Below are 17,112 nucleotides of genomic sequence, written 5' to 3'. Positions count from 1 at the left end.
AAGCAAACAAAAACAAAAACAAATGGCCACTAATTTCCCTCCTCTGTCGGCTGTACTGTAGCGCGTAGCCGGCCAAGAATTTGTCTCATTCGCTTCGAAGAATCTCTTCGTCTCATCTTCCACAATGCGAATTCTCTTATCTCCCTCGCCTACTGCTTTGAGTTTCGTTTCTATCACTCTCACATGGACTCTCCGTTTCGCTCCGTTTCTCTCATCTTATTCTTCATCACCACAATCACGCTCTCGACTCTCGCAGTCGCTCAATCTTCAACAATCGGAGTCCAGTACATCTCGCGCCTTCTCGATATCCAGGACCGCGAGCGTGCTCCTCCTTCCGTCCAATTAGCCGCCGCTTACGCCGTTCTCCAACGGCTCCTTCCTTCTCACTATTCCGCCTTCCAATTTCGAATTATTTCTAAGGTCTTTTATTTACTCAAATTTTAATTAATTATTACTGTTAAATTAGGTCAAATTTCATTGTTCTTGTTTTGATTTCAGAAGCAATGTGGTGGAGAATACTGCTTTATTTTAAGGAATCATCCTTCTTCTTACATACGCGGCACTCCAGAGATTGTGTATGTCAATGTTTCTTCATTTCCATTTTCTTCATGCTGTATTGGTGAATCATGGAAAATTTGATTGGTTTGGTTTGGTGCCAGAATAAGTGGGGTCACTGGAGTGGAAGTTTTGGCTGGTCTGCATTGGTACCTCAGGTATTGGTGTGGTTCACATATATCTTGGGACAAAACAGGTGGTGTACAAGTAGCTTCAATGCCTAAATTAGGCTCTTTTCCCCGTGTTCAAGATGCTGGCGTCTTCGTTAAGAGACCCATTCCTTTGAATTACTACCAGAATGCTGTTACATCTAGTTGTAAGCGTCTTCTTCGAAACTTTCCTTTATCTCCTGATCTATTTTTCTAATGTTATGACTACGAACCTTTTATAGTTGTTGTGTGGTAACAATAATCATGCTTCTCTCATGACTTGGAAGATACTTTTGCCTGGTGGGACTGGAAAAGATGGGAAAAAGAAATTGATTGGATGGCTCTCCAAGGTATCAACTTGCCCCTGGCATTTACAGGACAAGAAACTATTTGGCAAAAGGTTTTTCAGGTAGCTTTCTGCTGATTTCTCTTTCTTGTGGAGAGAATTGGTTACCACTGATGTTGGGGTGCTGGACTAGGATTTTTGAGTATCCAACTCAAAAGACTAATTTATTTCCAAAAGACTAATTTATTGGGTGCAGGAGTCTATCCTACTTTTAAGTTCAAGTGACTCTCTTAAACTAGCCAATGTGGAACACAACTCAACTATCTTTCTGGACGAAACCACCAGCAAACCCCAGTTCTTTAATCCGATAGACGCGGAATTGTTCTACCACCACATTTCGGCTATTAATTGTTGAGGGGTTAGGCTTAAAATTTCTAGACCTCCAACTCAAAAGGCTATCTCATTAGGTGGAGGGACCTATACTACTTAAAAACCCAAGTGATTCACTTTAACTAGCCAATGTTGGATCCAACTCAACAAGTGACTATTAGAAATCAGAGTTATCATATCACCTTAATGTACTTCTAGATTGCTTCTTTGTCACTTTGATTCAGGATTTCCAAAAGTCAGGAATTTTGTGGAGTTTGACTTTTATTGGTTTGGCAACATATTTCTCTTGCACTAATTTACATTTCACCTTCAATCAGAAATTTAACATAAGCAATTCAGATTTGGACGACTTTTTTGGAGGTCCCGGATTTCTGGCGTGGTCACGTATGTCAAATTTGCATGGGTAAGCCTGCAGATCGTGGTTTACTTTTTTGAAACTGCTCTTGTTTTGGAAATGAAAAAAATCAGCCTGACTGTTTCCCAAATGTTGTCGTTCAATGAACATATGGAAAAGGTATTTTACTAATGCTGTCATTATTGTTCTAAATTTTTCAAATGACTAATGTCTCATATTTCCCCAAGTTGAACCTTTCAGTCACGTGAATATACTGGTTCTTTTGATGCTTCAGGCAAGAGCTTGTCAATCAAACCATAATTGTGTGCATGAATTGCTCATGGAACCTTAAAGTTACACATTCAACATCATATATGTTGTTTTGACAGAGACATTCCTCTGATGGCTTTCCATATCCTAAATAGAAACTTGGTATATGACACTTTGATGCACCATATTTTTTTCACAGATGGGGTGGACCTCTACCTCAAAGTTGGTTGGATCAACAATTAGTTCTCCAGAAGAAAATTCTTGTCAGAATGTATGAACTCGGAATGAATCCAGGTACATGTTTTTCATCCACTTTTAGCATTGAGTTCTATTAAACTATTTCCAATCTGAAAGACAAATACCACTTGACTGGAAACCTTTAGAGTGAGATGTAATTAGTTTGATTGTTGTTGCTAGAATAATAGCTTGAATGGCTCATTGCTTAATGATTTTTAGCCTCAGAGGCCTCATGGTAGCAGGAGTTGCTCTGTTATATTGATGGGCTCATTGTAATAGTTTGGTGGACTCATGACATCCTGAGCCTGATAAGGAGCTATAAACACACTGATTCATGGTTGCCAAGATGTGCTCATTATCTTTTATTTAACATATTGCAAAAAGTTTTTATTTGTGTAGTGCCCACAAAAAGGGGTGATTATGCTGGTAATTTTCTTATAACTTGCACTTTCATTGATGAAAAATTGAATGCTTACAGTTTTTGAATTTTATTCTGTTATTATGAATTTGCAACAGCATCATATGGTATTATAAATTCGTGGGTAAGATAACCAGTCTTAAAGGGAATTTGTCTTGTTAGCCAGAAGAAAGCTGTTTATCTAAAGGAAAATAAATGTGTGAGAGATCCCAATTTATAGATAGGATATTTTAACTCCTTTTTCCTCTTATTGATGTAAGACTCTAATGCTTCTAGCTGATTTTGCAGTACTTCCAGCTTTTTCTGGCAATGTCCCTGCAGCACTGCAGAATGTATTTCCTTCAGCAAAGATAACACAATTAGGAAATTGGTAAGTAATGCTATGTGCTATTTGAAATTTGAATTCTCAGTTGGTCAAGATTTTCTCCAGAACTTGTGTTCTTCATTTCCTAAAATAAGATTTGGTAAACTGCATTGGAGGTGCATCTCTTAAATTCGGCAATGATTATTTATTGTCTAGACTAAAGAAGTTAAAAATGTTAAAACACTTATCAATACTTTTCAGAATATTTTTCCATGCATATACATTTACATAGTGTCTCTTAATCATTGGTATTTCCTCTTATATATGACACAGAAGCATTGATGCAAATGCTATATTTTTTTGTTCCTCATCTTTGACCACCCAACTTGAAAATGAGATGTTAGGAAAGCATAAGATTCTCAATGACTTAGTGTAAAATAATGAAAAAGGATTCATTTACTTGACATCATTGTTTCTTTCCATTTGCTCTAGGTTTTCTGTTAAGAGTGATCCTAGATGGTGTTGCACTTATCTTCTTGATGCAACTGATCCCTTGTTCATTGAGATTGGAAGAGCATTTATTGAGCAACAACTGAAAGGTGATCTAGTAGTCTGAATCCCTTGTTCCTCTCTTTGATTAGATTTTCATGCACATGAAATTCGTTGGAGTTACATTCTTTGTGCTAAGTATTCTAAATCTTTATGATTCTTCCACTTGACTTTTTGGTCAGAGTATGGAAGGACTAGCCACATATACAACTGGTAAGTTACTACTCATACAATTTTATTGCTGTCCAGAAATCTTTTTCATTTATATATGTTTGACAATCTTTATTGTTGTTCATTTCACTTAAACGTGCATTTTCTCAGATAATGATTGGAAGAGGCCAAAGTGATCTTTATTGGTCTTTGTTTGTTTGTTTGTTTTTTTTTTTTAAATGCTCAACCAATTTCCCGAAGCGATTCTTTGTGATCATAAATAATATCTATTAGTTTTTTGTTACATATTTTTGCATTAAATTTTTAAGTTATGTCATAATTTTTTTAATTTTTTGCAGTGATACATTTGATGAGAATACCCCACCTGTAGATAGTCCGGAGTACATCTCTTCATTAGGTGCAGCAATCTATAGTGGAATGCAAAGTGGTGATAGTGATGCTGTTTGGCTAATGCAGGTGGAAAAAAAAAAAACTATTTGCTTAGTATTCAATGTGATACTTTTTTAATCAGGTTACAGCTATTAGAGTTCAAACCGAGTTTGCGCATCTTGGTTTTATTTATGTTCTCAGTTCTGTCTGAATCTGGATCCACTTAGCCACTAAGACCCTGACTTTCCAAATCTAGTCTCTCCTCTATAGTAGATCTTGTATTAGTACTAACTGTTTTTTTTCTATTGTTTCTGAATATTCTGCAGGGATGGTTGTTCTCATATGATCCATTCTGGAGGCCTCCACAAATGAAGGTTCTCTGTATATCCTTTTTAATTGTTTGACTTCACTGGTTGTTCTATGCTTTTCCACATTCAAATGCATCTGCATTTTACCTCATCTATGTATGATTTTATTTGCTAATATCAAATGGTTAAGCTGAACAAAGTTTGAGCACCATATGAAACTGTTAAATTTGAGGACTTTCATCTTTTTACCTGGAGGTTGTGAAGCATAGAAAAAATAATTTGAAAGAAATGATGGTCAGCCATGTCTTCACCTAATATATACTTGAGTAACATATGTGATAATAAATGGACTAGTCAGTTTTGATATGTATACAAGCTTGAGTGGCCATGTCTATTAGAGATGTTGAGAAATGCACCGCACTGCCCACTGTTAAGTTTTCTTGCACATGTGCCTGCCCAAGTGTATCATTGTGCCTATGTGCTCAAACAAGCCATAGTATGCTTATTGTTTGGTGATTTACATCTATGCAATATTTTATTAATTAGAAAAACATGAGGTGTTAGCTTGCCTACGTACAGATGTTTCACTTTTAATTGGCAATAATTTAAGTTTTTATTCCAGGCACTTTTACATTCTGTTCCTTTAGGGAAATTGGTCGTCCTTGATCTGTTTGCTGAAGTTAAACCCATTTGGAGTACATCAAAGCAGTTTTATGGTGTTCCTTACATCTGGTAACTTTTTAAATATATATCATTGATATTTAGGGTACTTACCTAATCAACAATAACGTATTAGGTTCTTAATGAAAAGTAAAATCGTGTCAAATGGTGGATATGGTTGTTACAAAGGATAAAACCAAAGATATGAATTAATGAAGTTATTATGTTTCTTTTCTTATTCGCTTTCAATAATCATTATGAGTTGCCAATGTTCTGTTTTATCAGGTGTATGCTGCATAACTTTGCTGGAAATATTGAGATGTATGGGATTTTAGATTCAATAGCTTTTGGACCAGTTGAAGCTCGTACAAGTGAAAACACAACAATGGCAAGTTTGTTTAATGTTTATTTTTCCACAATATCATGAATTGCTTTCTAAATCTGCTATTGTCTTGAAACCTTAGTGAATTATGCATCTGTTATTGTCCTGAAACCTTAGTGAATTATGTATCTTACTTCATTATCTAACATGTCTGAAGGTTGGGGTTGGGATGTCGATGGAAGGCATAGAACAAAATCCTGTTGTTTATGATCTCATGTCTGAAATGGCATTTCAGCACGAAAATGTTGATGTAAAGGTAATATCTGACTTTTTCAAATGTTTAAGATGTTGCATGCTTATCCATCTTTAACTCTTTATTATGCTCTTTTGAAGTTAAAATGAAAACAAGTATGATTAAATTATACCTAGGAAAAGCATCTAATAACAAAGTTTTGCTACATGTTATTAGATAAGTCGTGTCATGGATTTATCCCATTGGCTTCTAAGTTGTCCTTTCCTAATGAGTACCATTCAAGCTTAAAGTTAGTTACAATCTTGAAACTGGGATTTAGTAACACCTCGTGTCACACAAATAAATTGTGCCAAAGTTGGTTACTTCTTGGAGATTTGATCCTTGCCTTCCTGGAGAAGTTGTGTGCCCAATTTTGTGTTGTTTGAATCAATAAGCAGAACAAAGTCAATAGAGAGTTAACTCCTCTAGATTATAAATAATATATGCATTTAATTGGAACTTTCATGAGTCAGATGGTTTATTTATCCAGTTATTCATGGCAGTTTCTCTATGCTTGAGTTATGTATTTCAATTCCCACTGTATCATTGCATTCAACTATCTTCCTTTTAGGTTCTGATTAAATCCCAGTCAACCTTTTTCTTTGACTTTTTCTTTTTAACATTGTTCTCTATAAGTAATAACAATAAAATAATGAGTCAAATCATTTTTCAGGCATGGATCAATCAGTATTCAGTTAGACGTTATGGTAGATCAGTTCCAGCAATACAAGATGCCTGGAATGTTTTATATCACACAGTCTACAATTGTACTGATGGTGCCACTGTAAGTTCCCTTGCTTGTTCAAGTCATGTTTTGCAATAGGGTAATCGGTTATATATGTTGAAATAAGGAGTTCCCATCTCGACTACAATGTAAGAGTATCTGTATCATGTGTTCTAAATATTAAAACAGGACAAAAATAGGGATGTAATTGTAGCATTCCCCGATGTTGATCCATCCATAATTTCAGTTACTGAAGGAAAGTATCAAAACTATGGGAAACCAGTATCAAAAAAAGCAGTCCTGAAGAGCGAAACAAGTTCATATGATCACCCACATTTATGGTATTCAACTTCAGAAGTAATCAGAGCATTAGAACTTTTTATCGCAAGTGGTAACGAGCTATCAGCAAGTAACACATACAGGTTGGCATCATTTAGTTCCAGAACATCTGACTACTAGCTACACTATCCTTCTTGTTCCTTCTATCATATTATTGTTCCATGTTAATTTTTCCCTGCCACTTCCACTGCATCTGTAGGTACGACTTAATTGACCTGACTAGACAAGCTTTAGCAAAATATGCGAACGAGCTGTTCTTGAATATCTTAGAAGCCTATCAGTTAAATGATGCTCATGGAGTTTTCCAGTTGAGTAGGAGGTTTTTAGAACTTGTGGAAGATATGGACGGTCTCCTAGCATGCCATGATGGGTTTCTTCTAGGACCTTGGTTAGAAAGTGCCAAACAACTTGCCCAAAATGAAGAACAAGAAAAACAGGTTAGGTGCCCTTATGTTAGCCAATAAATGACATGATATTATTGATTAATTGTATTTGATGGTTTGGGAAAATACAGTATGAATGGAATGCAAGAACTCAAATAACCATGTGGTTCGACAACACACAGGAGGAAGCAAGTCTGCTTCGTGATTACGGTAAGTGGATGTGATGACTTAATATTGTTTTTACCAAATTTGTCATCAGAATTTGACTATAAGACAGTTGGATATTTAATGAGAAAACCAGTGCAAATCCTTGCATGTAACACAAATATATGATTGTTGTGTAATTAGGAAACAAGATTGTTTTGTTTTGTTTGTTTTAGGAAACAAGTACTGGAGTGGACTTCTACGAGACTACTATGGTCCCCGAGCAGCAATATACTTCAAATATATGATAGAATCATTGGAGAGTGGCGATGGCTTCCGTTTGAAGGATTGGAGGAGGGAATGGATAAAGCTTACAAATTATTGGCAGAACGGCAGAAACGTATACCCGGTGGAGAGTAACGGTGATGCTTTGATCACATCACAATGGCTCTATAACAAGTACTTGCAAGGAACGGGCGTATTTGATCACTGATGGAAGCTGCCATAATCCCAAATTAAATGGACCTTTTGGCGTGTTGAGTAAAGAATAGTTGATGGTTGTGGAAAATAGATTGTGAATGGATTATCTTATTACAGTCTGGTGCCGTCTTTTGTTTACCAATCGAAATCCAGTCAACTTCCTTCTAGAATTTTTTTTTTTTTTTCTGAATAATATATTTTTATGCGCATAACTCTTCCAAGATAAATAGGCTAGCCAACTCTCTCTGACTAGTTGTGTAATATAATATACAATGAGGGTCAATGTGATGACAAAATACACCCCATCAACACCAAAACCTGAATAGGATCATTTGTTAATAACTGTATCCAGTATGTAGGGTCCACTAATATCAGGGCTACCTTAATAATAATCATTTCAATTTCTTATATAATAATGTTATTTAATAAAGTATGATTGCATGAAAACACCATTGGGTAAGAAGCTTCTAGTGAAGATATACTTGGGTAGTCTTTGGACTTGTAGCCTCCAAAAATTCGATCACCGGCCCCATCCTGCCATTGTTGATGTAGACACAGAACTACACAAATTATGGTCAAAAGTTTCCAGTTGATTCAAGAATGTCCTGCTCGCAGGCCACGGCTCTCTGAATTTACTGCAGTACCCTTCAAGCACAAACGCATAATATATTATCAAGTGGAAGTTAATTATCGGATTAGGAATGGATTTTTTGTTAGTCCTGTACATCCAGCAGAATTCGAATTCAGGTGGCTTGTGAAAGAAAATGAAAAAAATTATTTAAAACTATTTAGTTGTGATACCATTAATAACTGTTGCCCAGCAAAATGATTCATCGATCTTAATTAAATATGTTATTGAATTTTCTTTTTTGTGTAAATTATGTCATCTAATTGATATAATACGATTTTAGGACTAATTCAATGTGATCAGTAATTTCTTTATCCACAATTAATCATCATACGTGATGTTAATTAATACCATTAAACAAATTCCACGTGATGCTAAAATAAAAAAAATAAAAAAATATTAGAAACGGATTTCAGGATTTGGAAGGAAAGTGCTGGGAAGGAGAAGGGCATACTTGTCCGATAAGAAAAAGAAAAGCAGACGTGTTGACTTTCCAATTTGGCCACGTATCTTGCTTGGACGAAACTATAAAAGATGGCAAAGCCCCACGCAGATCTCCCATCTCAACAATAAAGCGTAACAGATTCCCAAGTTGCTAGTCTAATAGAAAAGAGAGAGGGAGAAAAGAAAAAAAGAGGAATAAAAAAAATTCAAAGATCTGCATCTGCTGAAAGAATTGCATTAGATCGTTCGGGAAAGGAAATGGAAGGACTGAACAACTCGTATGGAACATCATGGGCAGATCAATGGGACGATGGGCCGGACCCAATATCGGTGGTGCCTCAGAAAAAGAGGAGCAATAATAATGGAACAGGAGCAGCAAAGTACAAGCAGAAGGTGGGAGACGGCTTTGACAAGACCAAATCTGTGGCTTCGACTGGCCTGAAGAAAGTCAAAGAAGGTACCTCCGTCGGCTTCCAGTGGATCAAATCCAAGTATCACAAAACCACCCAGAAACGCTAGTTACGACTAAACCAGTTCTGCTTCTTGTGATTATAGGGATCGTGATCATATATCGTTTCCGGATTGATTCGTTTTTGGTTTCTTTATTATATTGATCATTTATTTCATTTATGCATGTAAATTATGAAACTAGCGTGATTCGTATGTATGTACACGTGTTTTGATCCTTTTGTTTTCTTTCGTGTTTATAAAAAAATATATATTTGTTTTTCGCTGTATCTGTTCATCTTGATCTGCATAAGTTCATGAATCATGGCTTCTATGCCTATTATTAATTGGCTAAACAAATTTTAAGTCAATCCATTGGTTTCGGGCTAAAATTTTTGACAAACTTTAGACCAACTGTTCCCCGATGTTAAAAGTCATTTAATCCGGTGACCACCATAATTTTCGAAATGGAAAGCCCCATATGCCCCCTCCTTCAAAGCCCAATAAGAAGCTTCATCCACATGAGAGTCATTGGACACGACACGTGCCAAAATCATGACTCAATCGCAGGCCAAGCAAGCTTCTCATGCAAAATTTCACACCACTACTCAAACCGCTGTAAAGAAAAAAGACGCGAATAGCTCTACCTTTTTTTTTTTTTTTTTTAATAATAATCTTGTATGTTTTTTATGTTTTCTAATTTTCAAACGCGGGCAAAAGATAATTTGTGTTGATGTCGTTATTTATATATGGCTAAGAGCATCTTTAAAATATTATAAATTTTACTTTTTAAATAATCATTTGTTTTGAGTGAAAAAAATGTATTGTTCTCCAAAAAAACTCTTTAAATAGAAATGTGCTCATATTATTTTAATTAAATAACTATTTTTTTAAAAGAAAAGTCAATAGTAATTAAAGCACATTTCTCTTTTTCTTCAACAAAAAGTAATAAAATATAAATTGAAGAGTGAGAAAGTAATTCTTCAAATTTGAAGAGAGATGATCATTTTTTATTTAAAAAATCTTAATTGGAGTGTTTTTTAGAACTTTAAATATTAATGTAACTCTTTAAATAAATAATAAAATCTTATTTAAAGAATTTTTTACTGACGCGATAAAAGCATTTAACGTCGATTTGCCGGTCTTCGGTTGATGCGGACGCCTTCATACCTCTATTGTCGTTATCCACCGCTACGCATGTTCACATGCTAAGGGCTAAGCTCAAATTATGCACGGTCGCATTCGAATCCGTATCGTATTCAATTAACTAATAAATAAATAAAAATTTTGGGAATATGGGATGCAATGCAATACATATCATATGATCCGCTGACATGCCAGCGAATTTCTTCGTATGAAATCCCACCGCTTCTTTAGAAAAATGGCCTGTGTCGGTGAATTTACATTTTTGTAGGACGACACGTAATTGAAGTAAGAGATGAAAATCGAAAACTTTGTGTTTTGTGTTTAATTCTGAAACGTTGGGACTTGGGAGTAGATTGATTGGTATATATAACGACAAAAGTTTTGGGGCTCGTCTAATTTCAACCATTTTGGACGCTATGATGGCCGGTCACCCACCTTTTTGCCTTTACGCTTATTAGCCCGTCCTTGCCTCCTTGAAGTCCAACTCCAAATCCCAAATTCAAACATCAATCCAACAAATAAAATTTGTCCTGATCAGCCGTGTAAATGTTAATATGTATTTTTCTTTGTTTGAATATTAATTAATTTTTGTTTTAATAAAGAATATTATTAAATTTAGAGATAATAAATTTCATAATCACGATCATGTTTTTTTTTTTTTTGACCCTTGTTAGGTGAGAATTGCCGATGCAAAGCAATCATTTACGAATTTCATGTACATAGCGTTCAGCGTGTAATCACAATTTTGATTTTATATGCTCTATTTTTCTTTTTGAAAAAAGAAAAACTAAAAAGCAAATTGGAGGGAAATATTTTCTTTTCTTCTTCGGCTTAAATACTAATTTAATTAATAAAAATTTCGTCACACGTAAATACATTTCTAAAATATTAGCTCTATTTAAAATTAAAGTTGAAATGCTATAAGTGATTTATTTCAGGAAATTTTAAAATTAACATTTAGTAAGTTTTCTCATTTAAACAATTCTACAAATAGATAAGAGATAGTTTTTATAAACAACTGTTTAAATAAGTTATCACCTATTTTTAAAGTTCTTGTTGTAATTTTAAATTTTAACAAAATAATAACTCTATTTTATTTTTTTATAAATCTTAATATGTAAATAAAAGATCATTAAAACATATATTTATTTTAATTATTATAATAAAAATTTTTCTTAAATGCATGGATTTTTAAGTTTTTTTTTTTGGTTTAAACCACTCGATTTCCGGCGACCGCATTGGGCCCCGACTAATTTAGATTTGGAGTGTAGTCACAGTTAAGGCTCTTTACCTCTCCCAAATAGTATGTTTAATGGGGATCGAACCCGAAAGCTCTTCCTACTTACTCAGCCTGCGTTATCAACTGTGCCACAACCGTTTCGTTGGGATTTTTAAGTTTTAAACCAACAGTGACAACAACGACACGTCTTCTCAAATACAAAAGCTTTTTAATTAATAACTCATTTTATTTACGCAACAAAAATAACTTATTATTTTATGAGACACTGCAATCCCAGTGATGAGGAAAATCATCAGCTATAAAAGCGAAAGTAGAAAGCAACTAATCCTTAAAAACCGAAACTGAGATTAAACACAGAAAAAAAAATAAAAGTAAAAAAACCGAGAGAAAAGGAAAAATGGCGATGGCGATCCCAATCCCAAGTCGTCAGCTGTTCATCAACGGTGAATGGAGAGAGCCCGTTCTCAAGAAACGCATCCCAATCGTTAATCCCACCACTGAAGAGATCGTCGGTCAGCCGCTCCACTCTCCTTGTTACTTAGTTTTGATTTAGTCGCAAAATTACGTTTATTATTATTATTATTTTTGGTGATGGAAAGAGTTTAGAGCTTTAACTCTACTGATCAGTTGAGGGAAGTTCAAAATTGAACTTGGTAAGCTCTGATTTAATGTGTTGGGTAATGTTTGTTTGTTTAGGTGATATTCCAGCAGCTACCGCTGAAGATGTTGAGCTGGCTGTGGATGCCGCCCGTCAAGCACTTTCTAGAAACAAAGGGAAGGATTGGTCCTCTGCATCCGGGGCATTTCGTGCTAAGTATTTGCGTGCTATTGCTGCTAAGGTTATTAGTTTTATCCATCTCTTATCAATATTCTTATTTTGATCATTCTGAGGTGTAGGCCTCCGCATTTTACTGAAATCTGGACCTTGAACATCAGTTTCTGAAAGATGAAACATCTCATTTGCTGAAATCCATTGATTATTTAACTTTTTGTATTGAGCTTTGAGCGTAATTTTGTTTGTCTAATAACAAGTCTCTGTACAAAGAGTTTTTTTTTTTTTGGGGATATTTTAACAAAATGTGGTAATTTAGGAGAGTGTGATTAATTGATCTTGGTATTTTGACGTGCAGATAACAGAGAGGAAGTCTGAACTGGCAAACCTTGAAACGATTGATTGTGGGAAGCCACTGGAAGAAGCTGTTTGGGACATCGTATGGCCGTGACACTATTGAAAAATTATTTGAAGTTGAGTATTTTGCGTATTTCCTTTTTTATGACTCTTCATGTTGTCCAGGATGATGTTGCTGGGTGTTTCGAGTACTATGCAGACCTTGCTGAAGGCTTAGATGCCAAACAAAAGGCTCCTGTTTCTCTTCCTATGGAGAATTTCAAGAGTTATGTACTTAAGGAACCCATTGGGGTTGTTGGATTGATTACTCCATGGTTAATGCTTCTTCCTGTGTTTACTGATTTATTTGTTTAAGTCTATAAAATATATTGTTGGTCCTTCCCCTTGCAATTTCATGCTGTTGCATGTAACTAGAATTAGTGACCATAAGTCCTGCCTTCTTCGCATTTCTTTCGCGACTGTGGAAGCTTAAAAAAGAAATTTCTTGATAAATAGTGCTTTGAAATTGCTTAAGCTTAGATGAGTCATGGGTTCCTTTAGTTGTTCCCTTCTGGTATGTAGCAATTTATGTGGACCCCAAACATTTTAAGCACATGCTTCTGGGCTACATCACATGTTTTTTATGAAGATAACTTCTGGTACTTCTGCCCTTGTACTTTTAATTTCCCTAATTGTTGTGCTACTTTATTAACTCCTTTATCAGCCTGAATCCCTGTGTGTTTCTGTGCAAACACTGAAACATATTTACTTAAATTATTCATGCCGATTTTTTATTGTAGGCCTGTACAGTAAACATGACTGAGAGATATATTGTTTATGTACTGCGGATTGTATAGCAATTCTGTGCCATCAAGATTCCTGATATTCAGTAAACTAACAATTGCTTGTTTTTTATGTTGAAGGAATTATCCTCTATTGATGGCCACATGGAAAGTGGCTCCTGCGTTGGCAGCAGGATGCGCTGCAATATTAAAGCCATCCGAATTGGCATCTGTGTATGATCTCAAATTTTATTAGCTAGGATCAGGTTGGATGTTGGTTTGTCATGTTGTGTGCCTGTAATTATATTAATTATTTCAGGACCTGTTTGGAGCTTGCTGAAGTGTGTAGAGAGGTGGGTCTTCCTCCCGGCATTCTTAATATTGTCACCGGATTGGGTCCTGAAGCTGGGGCTCCTTTGGTATCCCATCCCCATGTCGACAAGGTTCAATTGTCTTCATCATTTTTTTCATTGCCTTTTCTACAAATTTGAATCTTTATATAAAATCCCTTAGATTTTACAATGGCCTGAATTTTGGGTTGGAAATTTACCATCCATAGCTGCTAATGTATTTGATCATAACAGATTGCATTTACTGGAAGCAATGCAACAGGGATCAGGATAATGGCTGCTGCAGCTCCGATGGTCAAGGTATGTCAAAGTACTATAATCGAATTATTGTTAGTCTTTCCTGGCATTTGTGCTCCCTTGTTGATCCATGCGTAGTTCACATGCATGCGAACGATCATCTATATTATATCTTCATATGACTACTCTCTTGTAAAGCCTTTTTGATACCTGTAGGGTTTAAGACAGTAAAATTTTTTGTGTGGCATCTTCTCTCCGTGTGTATTCCTTCTTTTGCCCTTTTCAATTTACCATCTCAGTTTTTTTGAAAAACAAAATCGTATATGATTTCTTTGCAGCCTGTTTCTTTGGAGCTGGGAGGAAAAAGTCCAATCATTGTGTTTGAGGATGTTGATCTAGATAAAGGTTAGTGTTTTTGGAAATTATAAAGCATTGGGATTTTCCATGCTTCTCATATTGTTGAATTCCCCTTGCAAGAAAATAGTTGCCAAGAGAATTTCAGGCTTTTGAAAGCAATTGTAGGATGAAAATATCTATTGTGGTTGTTGATACTGATATCAATTTACTCTATGATTTAAACAGCGGTTGAGTGGACCATCTTTGGTTGCTTTTGGACAAATGGTCAGATCTGTAGTGCAACATCTCGCCTTCTTGTGCACGTAAGTACATAGTTGTCTGTTAGTTGTCCATTTTAATTTATCAATTTCATCAAAATTAGTCTACTCTATCCATCCCCCTCCCTTTGTCTCTGTGTTTGGACAGGCCTCAACCAGAAGTAAATCAACCAGCATTTGCTTCTCAGATTTATAACCTAAAATCAGCTTGTATACTGTTAGACCACATGTAAAACTATTAGAGCAGACCACAAGCTAGATCAAACATTTATATGCTGCAGCAATGTAGAGAGAAAACAGACAAGTACAGCAGATAAAAATGTCGAACATAGGTGTTCAAGTCCTACTGATTTAGATTAACATTCCAATATATATATATATATATAGAATCATTTTAGTGTTGCTTGGTTCTGCAGTTTAAGCTTTCAGCTGGCAGGGCTACTGTTTCCTCAGGCGTAAATTCATTTATCTAAAGTTAGAAGGCTAGAAGAGTGGTGTTTTGATTATTCCACTTCTGCTTACTTTATCTAGAAGCAGAACAGAAATGGAAGTATAGATTCCCAGGCTTAAATATAACAGTGAAGCATGGAAATAGTAGAGAAGGTGTTTTGTCAGACGTTTTCAGTTGCTTGAGGTGTGTAGACAGGGATCCTTATTGCTTACAATGTTGCAGGAAAGCATTGCAGCAGAATTTTTAGAGAGGATGGTGAAGTGGATCAAAAACATTAAGATTTCGGATCCACTGGAAGAAGGTTGCAGACTTGGTCCTGTTGTTAGCGGAGGGCAGGTAAGGTTGCAATTTTGAACAGGAACACTGTAGAGAAATTTTTTTCCTTAATGTTTCTTTCAGCCATTTCTCTTAGATTTGGTTTTTTGCAAAATAAATATCTCTAAACATAATCTGCACTAGCACTCATTTTCCATAACAATATGTGAATGCTCTTTCTTTGCTTGGAATGGGTCCATGATTAGGCTGTTGCATTTTTTCCGGTAACTTTAATAGCAAATTTGATTTAAATTATTGTCTGTAAATTTGAATAAAGAATGTGCTTTCTAATATATACTTAATCTGCTGCAGTATGAGAAAGTTTTGAAGTTCATTTCAAATGCCAAGAGCGAAGGTGCAACCATTTTGTGTGGTGGTGCTCGTCCTGAGGTATTGTCCACAACCTGTCACTGTTGGCACTCTGGTCTTTCTCAATAATTCATGATACTGAGCCAGTCCTTAAATGATTGGCAGCATCTGAAGAAGGGATTCTTTGTAGAACCAACCGTCATAACTGACATAGCGACATCAATGCAAATTTGGAGAGAAGAAGTTTTTGGACCTGTTTTGTGTGTCAAGGCATTTTCCACAGAAGATGAAGCCATTGAATTGGCAAATGACACCCGGTAAGTTGATTCAGTTACTGGAAAATTGGAAATGAAAAGATAAATTGGCTCTTTTTCTTTATCCTTATGTTTTCACAGTTCTGCTCTGACAATATATTGATTGTCCACAGTTATGGCTTGGGTGCTGCTGTGATATCCAAGGATTTGGAAAGGTGTGATCGTGTAAGCAAGGTGAGACTTGTCCTGGAGTGACATTTGCACATATAAATGCAAATAATCCTTGTCAGGAATCAGTTTATAGAATGTATATTTTAACTGTTTTCGTTGGTTGGCCTTCTGCAGGCTTTCCAAGCAGGCATTGTATGGATCAACTGCTCACAGCCATGCTTCTCTCAAGCTCCATGGGGGGGCAAAAAACATAGTGGTTTTGGCCGTGAATTAGGGGAATGGTATGGCCTGTTTTCCCACCAAATAATAATAATAAATTAATCTTGACCTATCAAGTAACTGCGGAGAATTTGTATTTCTCATGTATGCAATATAAAAGAAAACGTCTCAAAATATAAGTATTTTGAATCTTTAGTTGTTTAAGATATGTCAAATTAGTATTTGGTTGTCTGCTGATACTGATTTTGTGTTATTCTATTTGGCTGCCTTTTGAACAGGGGACTTGATAATTACTTGAGCGTGAAGCAGGTCACTCAGTATGTCTCAGATGAGCCATGGGGATGGTACAAGTCTCCTTCAAAGCTGTGAAATGAAAATGAGAAATTGCGGATGAAGCAAAACACAGATAGTAATGTGAGAGACGTACTGTACTGAAGCTATGTGCTAAGACTATGCAATAATAATAAGTAATGTAAAATGACAGAAACACTTCAGAATAGTTTATTCCCTTAGCCATGTTGTATTTCCCTTGTGGGATATCTTCGGCTTCCATTGGTTGTAAAACCATATTCCCAGACACTCTTGGAGTTTAATCATGGTTTCAGGCTCTTTAGCCTGCAATTAGATTCTTAGTTCTCGTCAGATTTTGGAGATCTTGTTTCACAAGTTTATTAGTGAGTAAATGATTAAAATTTAACTATTGCAGAGAAAAC

General features: G+C 35.6%; 3 protein-coding genes across 3 annotated transcripts; all 3 read left to right on the top strand.

The window, feature by feature from the left end:
* Positions 1–7,854, top strand: LOC102614926 (alpha-N-acetylglucosaminidase-like). Its single transcript, XM_006476616.4, has 19 exons — positions 1–420; positions 499–575; positions 660–871; positions 992–1,113; positions 1,698–1,783; positions 2,184–2,278; positions 2,928–3,009; positions 3,436–3,542; positions 3,675–3,705; positions 4,002–4,119; positions 4,359–4,406; positions 4,963–5,072; positions 5,286–5,388; positions 5,540–5,638; positions 6,288–6,398; positions 6,528–6,760; positions 6,877–7,114; positions 7,192–7,270; positions 7,441–7,854. The coding sequence occupies exons 1-19, from the start codon at positions 184–186 to the stop codon at positions 7,695–7,697; spliced, it is 2,445 nt and encodes an 814-aa protein (XP_006476679.2). The 5' UTR covers positions 1–183; the 3' UTR covers positions 7,698–7,854.
* A 1,011-nt stretch (positions 7,855–8,865) lies between these two features.
* Positions 8,866–9,493, top strand: LOC102615221 (hypothetical protein). The gene has a single exon (XM_006476617.4). It carries the CDS (start codon positions 9,015–9,017, stop codon positions 9,273–9,275), a length of 261 nt encoding a protein of 86 aa, XP_006476680.1. The 5' UTR covers positions 8,866–9,014; the 3' UTR covers positions 9,276–9,493.
* A 2,374-nt stretch (positions 9,494–11,867) lies between these two features.
* Positions 11,868–17,041, top strand: LOC102615494 (aminoaldehyde dehydrogenase 2, peroxisomal). The gene is made up of 15 exons (XM_006476618.4): positions 11,868–12,101; positions 12,286–12,428; positions 12,720–12,800; positions 12,884–13,032; positions 13,621–13,713; positions 13,799–13,922; positions 14,064–14,129; positions 14,405–14,471; positions 14,649–14,725; positions 15,354–15,467; positions 15,759–15,836; positions 15,921–16,072; positions 16,183–16,243; positions 16,355–16,461; positions 16,678–17,041. Exons 1-15 carry the CDS (start codon positions 11,987–11,989, stop codon positions 16,766–16,768), a joined length of 1,518 nt encoding a protein of 505 aa, XP_006476681.2. The 5' UTR covers positions 11,868–11,986; the 3' UTR covers positions 16,769–17,041.
* The last annotated feature ends 71 nt before the right edge of the window (positions 17,042–17,112 follow it).

Source organism: Citrus sinensis, chromosome 3 (genome assembly GCF_022201045.2).
Source record: "Citrus sinensis cultivar Valencia sweet orange chromosome 3, DVS_A1.0, whole genome shotgun sequence".
Lineage (NCBI taxonomy): Eukaryota > Viridiplantae > Streptophyta > Magnoliopsida > Sapindales > Rutaceae > Citrus > Citrus sinensis.
The sequence above is the reverse complement of the archived record's forward strand: the minus strand, read 5'-3'. Positions and strand labels throughout refer to the sequence as shown.